This window comes from Procambarus clarkii, unplaced genomic scaffold (genome assembly GCF_040958095.1).
Source record: "Procambarus clarkii isolate CNS0578487 unplaced genomic scaffold, FALCON_Pclarkii_2.0 HiC_scaffold_113, whole genome shotgun sequence".
NCBI lineage: Eukaryota > Metazoa > Arthropoda > Malacostraca > Decapoda > Cambaridae > Procambarus > Procambarus clarkii.
The window spans coordinates 1,941,505-1,955,963 of NW_027189146.1; the positions used below are offsets into that span (position 1 = coordinate 1,941,505).

The 14,459-nt window shown below is 47.3% G+C and overlaps 1 protein-coding gene across 1 annotated transcript; it reads right to left on the bottom strand.

Annotated features, from left to right (window-relative positions):
* Window positions 1–2,181: 2,181 nt before the first annotated feature.
* Window positions 2,182–2,617, bottom strand: LOC138360496 (histone H2A-like). Its single transcript, XM_069320268.1, has one exon. It carries the CDS (start codon window positions 2,600–2,602, stop codon window positions 2,231–2,233), a length of 372 nt encoding a protein of 123 aa, XP_069176369.1. The 5' UTR covers window positions 2,603–2,617; the 3' UTR covers window positions 2,182–2,230.
* Between the last annotated feature and the right edge of the window lie 11,842 nt (window positions 2,618–14,459).

Consider the following 14,459-nt stretch of genomic DNA (forward strand, 5'->3'; position numbering starts at 1 on the left):
CTTATATACACTTTACCACTGGACCACTGCAGGACACTTGATGCTGAGGTATCAATTTAATGACGTAAATGTCATTTCCACAAATAAATGATAATTTAAAAGTATTTGTATGTACAAATCTTTTCTGTTTAAAAGGCTACAATATCAGTTACTGATATAATTTGTGTTAATGTTTCTATACCCACAGGAAGGCATGTTTTTGCTTATATGTAAGGGGTACGGAGAAGGAATCCACAGACCATCATTCCCCTTCCCCCCCCCCCCTCCCACCTACTACCACCACCACCACCACCACCACCACCACCACTACTCACCACCAATCACCACCACCACCAATCACCACCACCACACCTAACCGAAAACCCCCTAACACATCAACCCTCCCCCCAATCAACAGGCGAAATAATAACCCTCAAATGCCTGCCTGCCTGCCTGCCAGCCAGCCAATACTAACGGTCTTCTCAGAAAGAAAATCTCTTTGTATCTGTATTACTTGATGAAATGTATGATTCTAATAATGAAAATAAATTGTTATGTCGGTTGTATGAGCATAATGACCAATATGCACATGATATGAATGAATTAAATAGTGTAGTTTTAAGTAATTAGGTTGTAGACACATTAAGCGGATATGATATTTGACGCGTCCAGAACTGGTGATTTTTGGTTTAGTTTTAAATGCACCACCACCACCACCATTGCTTCCCCAGAGCCTAATTAAGGACCGGTAAAAGGAGTCAATATGTATGTCATCTATAAAACCAAAGAATGAATAAAAACACACACACACACACACCTACATAATAGTACTAGGAAGATTGTATGGCATAAAAAAAAAAAAAAGTACTCCCATTGGGTCGTTTGAACTCGCGACTTCCAAAACACCAGCCACACACCTTACCACCCAGCCACCATAGAGTTGGTATAATTGTGCAACTTTAGTTATAAAACTAAAGTTCTTATTGTCTCAAATCTTATTGTCTGTTCTATGAAAAGGCATGATGTAAATTATGTATTTTTTGAATGATTGAATTGTAGGCACATTAAGCGGATTCGATATTTGATATATCCAGAAAAGGTGATTTCTGTTCAGTTTTAAAATGCATCACCGTTAACGCTAAAGGACTGGTAAAACGACTCGATGTTTGTCATTTTTAAAATAAACACTAAAACTAGGCCCTTAACATATATAATGTTTGAATATAAATTGAATGCATATAAATACAAAGTGGGAGTGGCTGGCTGCCTGCCTGCCTGGCTGGCTGGCTGGCTGGCTGGCTGGCTGGCTGGCTGGCTGACTGGCTGGCTGCCTGCCTGCCTGCCTGCCTGCCTGCCTGCCTGCCTGCCTGCCTGCCTGCCTGCCTGCCTGCCTGCCTGCCTGGCTGGCTGGCTGCCCGCCCGCCCGCCCGCCCGCCCGCCCGCCCGCCCGCCTGCTTGCCTTGCCTTGCCTTGCCTTGCCTTGCCTGTCCTGTCCTGTTATTGCCTTGCCTTGCCTTGCCTTGCCTTGCCTTGCCTTGCCCTGCCCTGCCTTGGCTGCAGCTGGCTGGCTGGCCGTAAATCAACTCTTAACAACACTACACCACACCACACCATCACTCATCACCCATCACCCACCACCGGCCCCAGTCTCCCAGCCTCTCTTATATACCCGAGCAGGCCCTTTAAATTATTTGAATTGTTGCACTTCGGCCAATGGCACGATCGCTGCTGCTCAAACATATTCTGGTTCACAAGTATTATAATATATTATAATATATTATATTATATATATATATATATATATATATATATATATATATATATATATATATATATATATATATATATATATATATATATATATATATATATATATATATATATATATATATATATATATATTTATTCATGAAACACATTAAAACCTTGATCATTTATTCATTCATTACGTCTAGTGAAGAATTGCTTTTGTTCATTTGTATGATTAAAAATTGATAGAATATGAATTCCTCGCTTAAAGTAAAATATAAAATATATATTGGATTTATATGATTGGTTAATATTCCAAGTGATGCTGAATATCCCCTATAATTTTGTTTTGTTTGTTATGTACACATTCCAAATGAAATCAATATAAATGTTATTATTAATGTTTGAAAGTTGATTGTCTACTTGAATCTCTCTATTAAAGTGTGTGTGGCTCCGGATGGAGCCTGGTTATGGTATTTGTCGTGGTGGGTGGCAGAAGTGCTTACTTCTTCTCTGTCTTCTTTGGCAAAAGAACTGCCTGAATGTTTGGAAGAACACCTCCCTGTGCAATGGTTACGCCAGACAGAAGTTTGTTGAGTTCTTCGTCGTTGCGGATGGCCAACTGCAAGTGACGTGGGATGATATGGGTCTTCTTGTTGTCACGTGCGGCGTTACCGGCGAGCTCCAGAACTTCGGCAGCGAGGTATTCCATGACGGCTGCCAGGTAGACAGGAGCGCCAGCACCGACGCGTTCGGCGTAGTTGCCTTTACGCAGCAGACGGTGAATTCTGCCCACGGGGAACTGAAGTCCGGCCCTGCTGGAGCGAGACTTTGACTTGCCCTTCACTTTGCCTCCCTTGCCGCGTCCTGACATTGCTGCTGCTGTTGTGGGTTTGTGGTGTTTTATGCCGGCTTCGCTTTCGCTTTGATGTCCAAAGAGCTTGGAAAGGATGTGGGAGGAAGAAGGATGGGGCGATGAAATTCTTGGAAGAGGATTTGGATGTGGAGAGAGGAGGCTTGAAAGTTCGGTGGCCCGTCCACCTTGGATTGGAGATGTTTTTTCAGTCAAAGCCTGTAGCTTAAGTTCTTCTTGGGCGGCAGGAGGCTAGTGGTGGGGCAGGGTGATGTCGTCCTGGTTCACTTGAGGTGGTCTGTCTGGCTTGGAGGAGGCGTCTTCCTTATTGAGATGGTGAGAGGTAAGTTCACTGTTGCTTGGTGGTGTCTTGGCCAGGAGGTATTCGCATGTACTTCCCGAATGTTAGCGGTGGTATTGGTATTCCTGTCGGGTCTTCATCTTCTTCCAGGAAGGTCACTTGTCCCCTCTTGACGTCGAATTTAGGGTCGATGTATGCACTCTCCAGAGCGCAGAGGTCTACATAGCGTTCCACGGTCTCGTGGTGGACAAACACAGGGTAAGGAATGGTTTTCCTGAGCTGGTTCATGATCCTGTTGCATTCTAAGGCAATGACCATTCTTGTGCTTCGATTGCCGTTGAAATTGCCACCGTGATTGAGGTAAAGTCCAAAGCAGGGCACTTTCTTGCTTGATTTGCTTGGGTTTAGGTCGAAGTCTGGGGCCTCATATGTGAAGGTCTCAGCCAAGGCTTCTAGGGACTCTGGTTCTGAATCTGATTCTGATTCCACTTGCTGACTTCTTGGTCTCCTTTTTGCTCTCATTTTCTTCCGTCTCGGGCTGGTGGGGGCAGGTGATGAGGTTGACTTGTCTGCTGTGGTGGTAGTCTGGGTGGATGCTGTTGCCTGGGTGACTTGTGCTGGGTTCGACTCCGGTGGTGGTGGTTGCGGTATGACTGCGGTTACTGTTGGTGTTGGAATTTCGTCTGTTTGGGTTGAAGCAGCGTTGTGATGTTGAAATAGGTCTGCTGGTATCAACATTGTAGGCAGGTTGTTCTGGGCGAGCAGCATGTTCAGTACTCTCACGTATTTTGCGTTGTCTGTTCCCGCCTCTCTCTCAGCTACACTGATCAGGCATGGGATGAGAGTGGTGTTGGTCGAGGCCGCTGATTGGTTGACAGTCAAGTTGGTTGGCTGAGCTGCAGTCGCCTGTGTCCTGGGTCCCCATTGGGGGGTGGTCTGGCCTGGTGTGGACGTCTGTGTAGCAGGAGCAGAAGCGTTGGGAAGCACTGGAAACGATGTAGCTTGGATATTGAAGCTCGCCGGCTGATTGGTTGTTGGGTTGGCAGTTGCTGTTTTATTTATTTCGTCTAGTCGTACTTGGCAGTCCATGGAGACGGCGATGTGAGCTCCTCCACAATTGAGGCACAGTTTGGTGGTTGACCGGCAGGTTTTGAAGTGATGATCCTGGGTACAAATGCTGCATTTAACCTCTGCTTGTTGGCAGTTCTTGGTATCATGATCGTACTTGTAGCACTTAAAGCACTGGCGAATGTTGTAGTACCGTTCCTTCTTTACAGTGTCAGGTGTGATGGAAATATCCAGACATCTAAATCCATTTTCCACAGCTTGGGTCGCTGCAGCAGCTGTTGTGAAGGTGACCTTGAGAGTAGGCCTAGGGTTGTCGTTGTTCTTGATGACCTTGACTGTAGCAGCAGTCAGAGCCGGGTTTCTGGTGTTGATACTATCAAGTATGGTACCAGGGTCTTGGGTGGCGATGTAGACACTTGTGTGGCTGACGAAGATGGTTCGTTCAGCCAAGTAGCGACGGTTAGGAGTGATGATCAGGTTGGCGTTTCGTAGGGCGTCCTGGTGTTCTGGTGCAAACAGTTGCTCCAGAGCTTGCTCGCTTGAATAAAGAAGTACAGCGCCGTCAGCATCGTCACGGATGTCCAACGGGGCTGCATTCGTGATGTCAACGATTTTCCTTAGTAATTGGGGTCCGGTGTAAGTGGTTTCGTCACGAAACCGGACCTTTATGCGGTAAATCATGGCTCTACGTTGCTGCCTAATATTTACCCACCCGGCAGTGCTGGGTGCAGAGAGCCTGATCTAGGTTTTCGGTCGAAAGTTTGTGTCTTAATCTTATCGGGGTCGCCGGCTCGCAGATCGAGCTTCGTGTTATATACCCCGCTCAGGATCAAGGGAGTCCGCCACTGACCAATCAGCGCGCTCCGCCACGCGACCCGCTCTGAGCTGAGTCGCGAGCGGGATATAAAAGGAAAGCTCGACTCGCGCAAAAGTTCATTATTGTATCGCAACGCCAGCCAGCACGAGCATCATCATGCCACCCAAGGCATCTGGAAAGGCTGCCAAGAAGGCCGGAAAGGCCCAGAAGGCCATTGCCAAGGGCGATAAGAAAAAGAAGCGCAGGAGGAAGGAGAGCTACAGCATCTACATCTACAAAGTGCTGAAGCAGGTCCACCCCGACACTGGTATCTCTTCCAAAGCCATGTCGATCATGAACTCGTTCGTGAACGACATCTTCGAGCGCATCGCCGCCGAGGCTTCTCGCCTGGCCCACTACAACAAGCGTTCCACCATTACCAGTCGGGAGATCCAGACGGCTGTAAGGCTCCTGTTGCCCGGAGAACTGGCCAAGCACGCCGTCTCTGAGGGCACTAAGGCCGTCACCAAGTACACCTCCTCCAAGTAAACGGCTTACTTACTGCCCTGTGGTGGTGGCTTGGCCTCAAACCAACAAACTCGGCTCCATTGGAGCCACACTTTAATTTCTAAAGAGATTGTGAGTGTTAGACACCAATACTATTATAACAAAAACCTCTGTCACTGAAAGCAAATAGCTATAAAATGAGAATATTTATGAAACTGTCTGTGTGTGTTTCTCTCTCTCAGTCTCTGTCTGTCTGTCTGTCTGTCTCTGTCTCTGTCTCTGTCTCTGCATGTCTCTCTCTCTCTCTCTCTCTCTCTCTCTCTCTCTCTCTCTCTCTCTCTCTCTCTCTCTCTCTCTCTCTCTCTCTCTCTCTCTCTCTCTCTCTCTCTCAACACACATATAAACACTCGGTATCTTTTTTCTAGAGATTAGAGATTCATTGTTATGTTCCACATTAGGATTACTATGCAGGCCACCCTCTTAAGGTTTGAAAATGTCAAGAAAACGGTTAATTTAAAATGTCATCTCCTAACTTAACAGATTAAGCCAGAGGACCAAAAATAGAATAAAACAGGACAGGACAGTATGTCACTTATACAAGCTGCTTTTATTTCTAGTACAGTATGACAATTTTTTTTTTTTTTTTTTTTGGAGGGGGGGGGGGGGGGGGAGGATCCTTGGCAGTGCATAAGAATGAAAAGCGACGGCGTTTTGTTTGTAAGAGGACAGGTTGTACTACAAATGACTTGATTTATTGATATCACGTGTACAGTGTATGTATGACACCTAAATTATTGTATTTATTTATTTATTATATGTATAGATGAAGGTTAATTCATATGACTGATGCTAGGAATGTCTGAAATCTCCTTAGAAGGATATTTTGGCCCTGAGAAGGGCCGAGTTTGGTGTATACTAGGGTGGTCGTTTTAGCTTATGCACGCTCTCCACGGATACGGCGAGCAAGCTGAATGTCCTTTGGCATGATGGTGACACGCTTGGCGTGGATGGCACAGAGGTTAGTGTCCTCGAAGAGACCGACCAGGTAAGCCTCGGATGCCTCCTGTAAAGCCATGACGGCAGACGACTGGAAGCGAAGATCGGTCTTGAAGTCCTGGGCAATCTCGCGCACCAGACGCTGGAAGGGAAGTTTCCTGATGAGCAACTCTGTGCTCTTCTGGTAACGACGGATCTCACGCAGGGCGACCGTTCCGGGCCTGTAACGGTGAGGCTTCTTCACGCCCCCTGTGGCAGGAGCAGACTTGCGTGCTGCCTTGGTGGCCAGCTGCTTACGAGGAGCCTTGCCTCCCGTGGACTTGCGAGCAGTCTGCTTGGTGCGAGCCATGGTGAACAACTGTGGTTTGTGATGGCCGGATTACGGATTAAAAAGTCCATAGAGCTGGCAAGCAGGGGATGGAAGAACGGGGCGAGGTTGCAGAAATCTTGAGCAAGGATCTGGAGATGAGGTGAAGAGGGGAGATGAAAGATCGGTGGCCCAACCACCGTGGATTTAAGCTTGATCAGATGAAAGTAGAATTGAGTGGGGTGTCATTTGCAATACACACAGAGGCCGGGAACGCAAGCAGCTGGCAGTGGAGGTTTGATGTCAGATGATGTTAAGTCAGTTCGTTAGGAGTCTTCTTTCTTGTTGATTTCACCAAACTTTGATCTTTGTTCTTTTTTTTGGGCTTGTCGGTCTTGGTGGTCACGGTTCGTGTTGATGCTTGAAGGTGATCTTTCCTTGGGGGTGATGGTGTACCGACAGATACGTCCTCATCCGATTCATCAGATGAGTGAGGAGCAGGGGTGTTGACACGCTGGGGTAGATTTCTTGAAGGTTGGGTTCTTGAGGGTTGATGTCTTGAAGGTAGAGTTCTCGGAGGGTGTGTAACAGCGGTAGGTACTGCAGCAGAAGGTGCTGCATAGTCGGTACCCTCTATAGGGTCACACCAAGGGTCGATAGCAGCGAAATTCGCCACTGAGACGGGTGAAGGGACAGCAGCAGCTGGAGAAGCGTGTGGAGCAGGAGCTGACAGTATGTCAGAAAGCGTGGCTGCGTTCACAGTGATGTCATGGTTGGTAACGGGAACTGATGCAGAAGTGGGGGTCACATGAGGCAGAGTCTTGTGAGCTGTAGGTACCCGAACAGGGTCTGAGGGCTGCATTGCAGTGGCGGAATCGTCGTCGTCGGATGTAGAGTCAGCATCCTCCTCTACAGGGTCAGTTGTTGGAGATGAACGCGGAGCGTTGAAAACTTCCTCAGGAACAATGAAGGTAGGGAGACCGTTCGCCTTATACAGAATTTTCAGAAGCCTCACAAATTCTCGGGGGTTATTGCCAGCAGTAATTCTGGCTGTTGATATCAGAGCTTTTACTGTGCTCTGCCCAATTAGCTTTGTCTTTGGTTGGGCCGGTGGCGATGGCTGGCTCGACGAATCGCTGGTTGGCGTTTGGGAGCTGGCTCCCCATTGGCTGGTAGTAGCAGTGGGACGTCCTCCCGGGAGCTCCGGGAAGATGGCGGCTTGGGCGTTGAAACCTGAAGTAGAGGTGGTCGCTGATTGGCTTGTTGCTTCAGAGGTACTGGCTCCGGTTGAAGATGTGGATTTCTCCATGTTTTTAATAGCGTTTTGTCTGTGAGGACAATGTATGGAGATTGCTGGATGATCGCCTTTGCACAGCAAGCAGCATAGTGTTTCAGACTTGCAGATGGAGTAATGGTGGTCAGCTGAGCAGAGGCTACACTTCTGAATCCGCTGGGTACATTTGCTGGTGGAGTGGGTGTACTCGTAGCATCGGAGGCACTGGTTGACGATGTGAAAACGTTCCATCTTCACACGGAAAGGCGGAATGTGAATTCCAAAGCTGTAAACTCCATTTCTGGTAGCCATAGTAGCCGCAGCTACCGTCTCGAAGGTCAGCTTCAGGGAGCGACTTGAATTGAAGAATTGAGCTTGGTGAAGCCGTAGGTCCGGGTTTGATGCCTTGAAGTCGTGCATGAACGCACTATCATCAGCGTCATCTTGTTCCACGATCCATTGACTGAGATCGTGAATAACGACAGAGTGTTCAGCCAGGTACTGGCGTTGATGGCCGGATTACGGATTAAAAAGTCCATAGAGCTGGCAAGCAGGGGATGGAAGAACGGGGCGAGGTTGCAGAAATCTTGAGCAAGGATCTGGAGATGAGGTGAAGAGGGGAGATGAAAGATCGGTGGCCCAACCACCGTGGATTTGAGCTTGATCAGATGAAAGTAGAATTGAGTGGGGTGTCATTTGCAATACACACAGAGGCCGGGAACGCAAGCAGCTGGCAGTGGAGGTTTGATGTCAGATGATGTTAAGTCAGTTCGTTAGGAGTCTTCTTTCTTGTTGATTTCACCAAACTTTGATCGTTGTTCTTTTTTTGGGCTTGTCGGTCTTGGTGGTCACGGTTCGTGTTGATGCTTGAAGGTGATCTTTCCTTGGGGGTGATGGTGTACCGACAGATACGTCCTCATCCGATTCATCAGATGAGTGAGGAGCAGGGGTGTTGACACGCTGGGGTAGATTTCTTGAAGGTTGGGTTCTTGAGGGTTGATGTCTTGAAGGTAGAGTTCTCGGAGGGTGTGTAACAGCGGTAGGTACTGCAGCAGAAGGTGCTGCATAGTCGGTACCCTCTATAGGGTCACACCAAGGGTCGATAGCAGCGAAATTCGCCACTGAGACGGGTGAAGGGACAGCAGCAGCTGGAGAAGCGTGTGGAGCAGGAGCTGACAGTATGTCAGAAAGCGTGGCTGCGTTCACAGTGATGTCATGGTTGGTAACGGGAACTGATGCAGAAGTGGGGGTCACATGAGGCAGAGTCTTGTGAGCTGTAGGTACCCGAACAGGATCTGAGGGCTGCATTGCAGTGGCGGAATCGTCGTCGTCGGATGTAGAGTCAGCATCCTCCTCTACAGGGTCAGTTGTTGGAGATGAACGCGGAGCGTTGAAAACTTCCTCAGGAACAATGAAGGTAGGGAGACCGTTCGCCTTGTACAGAATTTTCAGAAGCCTCACGAATTCTCGGGGGTTATTGCCAGCAGTAATTCTGGCTGTTGATATCAGAGCTTTTACTGTGCTCTGCCCAATTAGCTTTGTCTTTGGTTGGGCCGGTGGCGATGGCTGGCTCGACGAATCGCTGGTTGGCGTTTGGGAGCTGGCTCCCCATTGGCTGGTAGTAGCAGTGGGACGTCCTCCCGGGAGCTCCGGGAAGATGGCGGCTTGGGCGTTGAAACCTGAAGTAGAGGTGGTCGCTGATTGGCTTGTTGCTTCAGAGGTACTGGCTCCGGTTGAAGATGTGGATTTCTCCATGTTTTTAATAGCGTTTTGTCTGTGAGGACAATGTATGGAGATTGCTGGATGATCGCCTTTGCACAGCAAGCAGCATAGTGTTTCAGACTTGCAGATGGAGTAATGGTGGTCAGCTGAGCAGAGGCTACACTTCTGAATCCGCTGGGTACATTTGCTGGTGGAGTGGGTGTACTCGTAGCATCGGAGGCACTGGTTGACGATGTGAAAACGTTCCATCTTCACACGGAAAGGCGGAATGTGAATTCCAAAGCTGTAAACTCCATTTCTGGTAGCCATAGTAGCCGAAGCTACCGTCTCGAAGGTCAGCTTCAGGGAGCGACTTGAATTGAAGAATTGAGCTTGGTGAAGCCGTAGGTCCGGGTTTGATGCCTTGAAGTCGTGCATGAACGCACTATCATCAGCGTCATCTTGTTCCACGATCCATTGACTGAGATCGTGAATAACGACAGAGTGTTCAGCCAGGTACTGGCGTGGGAAGTTGAGACGAAGGTGTTGGTTGGAGAAGTTAGCGCTGTAAGACAGAAGTTTGTCGACTTCCTCCTCACTATAAAAGAAGAAAAGGATGTCCGTGCCTTCCTGCTTGATGTCGTTGGGTGTTACTCCTGCAACGTCTTTAAAGAGCTTCAGGAGAGATGTCTTGGAGAATGGATGTTCGTTGAGGGGCGTACCCCTGATCTTGAAGCGTTTGTGACGCATAATGAGCTTCCTGGAGGCCGATGGATCTCTCTCAAAGACTACACGTCACTGAAGATGGCCTCCCGTCGTTGATGGCCGGCGCCGAAAAATTTTTGCTTATATACGCCGTCTCGAGGCGCTTGCTCGAGCGCCATTGGCTGCTCGACTCGCCTACGTCACCCCGTTGCCCCTCCCCTCCTTCCTCTGGCTGCAGCCAACAGGCAGCTCACCTCAAACACTATTATCGCTGATTTTGCTCTATTTTTTGGATTTGTGCAAAAGTCATTTCACAGAGACGTGAAACAGACGAGTAGGCAACTGCAGTTTTGAAAGCGTTGTGAGAAAGCCGTGTTTCTGCTCGAGTACAAGCATAAAGTAAGGACAGGCAGGAGTTAGGAGTTGCCATGCTACAAGTACGTCCGCTTGACGGGATATAGTCTGGGGAAATCGTGCCGATTTCGTCCCTGTCAACAAGCCTTCTGTCTCCCTCCATCCCCCAACAACTTCAGTCATTTCTTCTGTAACTCATCTTGTCTCGTCCCGAGCCCGTTCAGCAACCCGTTGTCTTACTCCCACCTCCCGCTGTAAATATCCTACAATTCCTACCACCATCCTCCAAGATGCACCCTCCTCAATAACTGCCCAACTCATTGAATCACGCAACCCTCATGCTCTTGTACATGCACAAAACCCCACCAGCACCCCATCAAAACCTAAAAATTCATAAAGATCATACAGTTTAATGTGCGGGCATATTTCAACATTAGACACATGGTGTCAGATTTTATTGAGATCGAGAGACCTGATGTGCTATTATTAAATAGCACATACATCACGAACTCATATAAAATCAAACATTATGGCTACACCTCTTACCAGTCACCAGATGAAGCACATGAAGGAGTTGCAATACTCATCCGTTCTTCATACAAACACGAACTCTTACACACTCATTGGCTTCACAAACATTTCCTAGCCATTAAAGTTCATACACAAATGGGGTCTCTCATCATCTGCACAACCTACACCCGTCCTAACACCGACATTCCCATGCAAGATTTCATAACTCTCTTCAACAACTCTCACTTGCCTGTTTTTCTGCTTGCAGACCTCAATGCACAACACCCTACATTCCACCACAATACCACAAATCAGCATGGCAGACAGCTTCACCAAATATACACCCAAAAACATCTATTCTTTCTTGGCCCTGATTTCCCCACTTGTTTCACACATACAGGTTCTGGCCGGCCTGATCTCATATTCACCAACAGACACGGCAGCAACTTGCAACACTTCATTTCACCAGGGCCCATTACGGGCTCTGATCATATTCCCTTAATTCTCACAGTCTCCACAAATCCTATTCTCATCCCCAGCACTCCTCAATTCTCATACCATAGGGCAAACTGGGACATGTTCAAACAACACATTGATGACACTGATCTCACTTATGAATACAATGACAAACATCACACTGACATCGACACACAAGCACGCAACATACAAGACACCATCATTCATGCAGCAAACATCTCCATCCCTAAAACAGCACACAAACCACATTTCACTTTCACCCCCTCCATTCGCTCCAAACGCCTCTTAGCTTGCTATCACACTAGATTCTTACAAAACATACATCGTCATGGACAAATACTATGGGACCTAACAGCATTAAAAAACCATATCCTTAACAGCCTAGATGAAGACCACACAAAACATTGGAAACACCTTATAGAACAAGCAGAACAATACAGAAAACTGACACCTCAAGAATTCTGGAAACGAATCAAACGATTACAAGGATCAACTCACACACCGTTTAAATACCTTCTACATAATAACAACAAAATCACTGATCCTGAAGCAGTTCTCAACATTTTTAAACACCACTGGGAACAAATCTTTCACCCACATCCTCCTGAACCATTTGCACGCCCCAACATTGAAATAGTCGAAGACTGGATACACCAAAATAGACAAGCAACTACACCAGACGACCTCATTCACCTTGAAAATCTCAATTCAAACACTGAACTACAGACTCCCCTAACTCTAGCTGATGTCAAGACAGCTCTCATGGGCACTCGTCGTAGAGCCCCTGGTGCGTCTGGCATTGGACATATCCTTCTTAGACAACTCCCTGCTTCTATCATTACTGCTATCACTAACCTATTCAACGCCTCCCTTGCCTCTGGGTACTTTCCACTCAACTTTAAGTCTGCCACAGCCGTTCTTATTCCAAAACCTGGGAAACCCCACACTGACCCAAAGAACTATAGACCCATCAGCCTTCTAGAGACACTTGGCAAAGTCTTTGAAAGGCTGATCAACCAGAGACTTAGAACGCACCTTGAACACAATGACTTACTCACTAACAAACAGTTTGGATTTCGGCCTCACCGGTCCACTCACGACGCCTTAAACATCATGACTAACTACCTCAGTATCAATCAGCACCAAAGACTTAAGACTGCACTCATCACTAAGGACGTTGAGAAGGCCTTTGACACTGTTTGGCATGACGGCTTAAAATTCAAACTATGCAACAACTTTAATCTTCCTCTTATCACCACCAAACTTCTTTCGAACTACTTAGACAATAGGACAATGCGAATTAAGTTCCTCCAACAACACTCTGACTACTTCAACTTACACGCCGGTGTTCCCCAAGGTTCTGTTCTTGCCCCAACACTCTACATCCTATACATAAACGACATTCCTGACCCTGTTCATCACACTTCATTAACCATATGTTATGCTGATGATGTCTCTCACCTTGTCACCAGCAACACCATTGATACACTAACAAACAGAGCACAAACAGAACTTGATGTTGTCACTGAGTGGGAGTACAAATGGCGTATAAAAACCAACTCCAGCAAATCTAAAATCACCTACTTTTTCTGTAAAAGAACTATTCGCCCAATTCCTCTCAAACTCTATTCATACACTCAAAATCCTACTTACATCTCTGTATCTCCCTCCTCCACAGTCCTGGGACTCACATTTGATCGACAACTACTCTTTCACACACACATAACACAGAAACATGCAATAGCTCTTCAAGCCATGAAGAAACTATACAGACTTAGATTTGCAAAACCTGACACAAAAATGCACCTTTACAAAGCACTTATTAGACCTCTCCTAACATACGCTCCACTAGCTCTTTCTCTATCTGCACGCACTAACAAAATAAAACTTCAAAGAATACAGAACAGAGCACTAAGATGGGTACTCAACACCCGATGGCAAGAGTTAAATACCAATCAAAGTCTCCATGAAAGTACTAACATTCCTGCCCTAAATACCTACTGGAAAACTCTATCAGACAAACAAATCGATAGACTACTCACTCATCATGAACAACACATTGATTTTCTCCTACACACTCTCAGACTACCACGAAACAATCATGACCTCTTCTCTACCATCCATGATCCTCTTCCTAACTCTGTATTTCGTTAAACTTTAGCTCTCAACACCCAGCATCCACTATCATTACATATTCAGCTCTCAACAACCAGCACAAACAATCCGTAAAAAAGTTCAGCCCTGACGCTCTTGAGCCAATCACTGTGATGTTGTGAGTTTGTGATGTCCCGATGTTGTCACTGAAAACACCCGACTGAGTCCCTGCCTCGAAAGCCGCAACCTAACGACACGCAGCTGGGTTTAGCCCTGGCACTTTTTCTCTTACAAATCTTCTTCCTCTCACCCCCCCTTATCTTCTTCTGTCCCCACTTCCAAGCTCGCCCCTATGGGCATCTTCTCCTGTATTATTCTGATTCTGATTCCGAAATTTTATTATTCACACAACTTCAACACCATGACTGGACGCGGCAAGGGAGGCAAGGGACTCGGAAAGGGTGGCGCCAAGCGTCATCGTAAGGTGCTACGTGACAACATCCAGGGCATCACCAAGCCCGCTATTCGTCGCTTAGCTCGTCGTGGCGGCGTGAAGCGTATTTCGGGTCTCATCTACGAAGAGACCCGTGGCGTCCTGAAGGTGTTCCTCGAGAACGTCATCCGTGATGCTGTAACCTACACGGAACACGCCAAGAGGAAGACCGTCACTGCCATGGACGTGGTGTACGCTCTGAAGCGCCAGGGTCGTACCCTCTACGGATTCGGCGGATAAGAGCTTGGCTAATCCATCGATTCCACCCACCACCACCTCAAAACGGGACCTAATTA

Coding starts and splice junctions, on each gene's coding strand:
- LOC138360496 (XM_069320268.1), bottom strand. CDS start 2,602: ATGTCAGGACGCGGCAAGGGAGGCAAAGTGAAGGGCAAGTCAAAGTCT.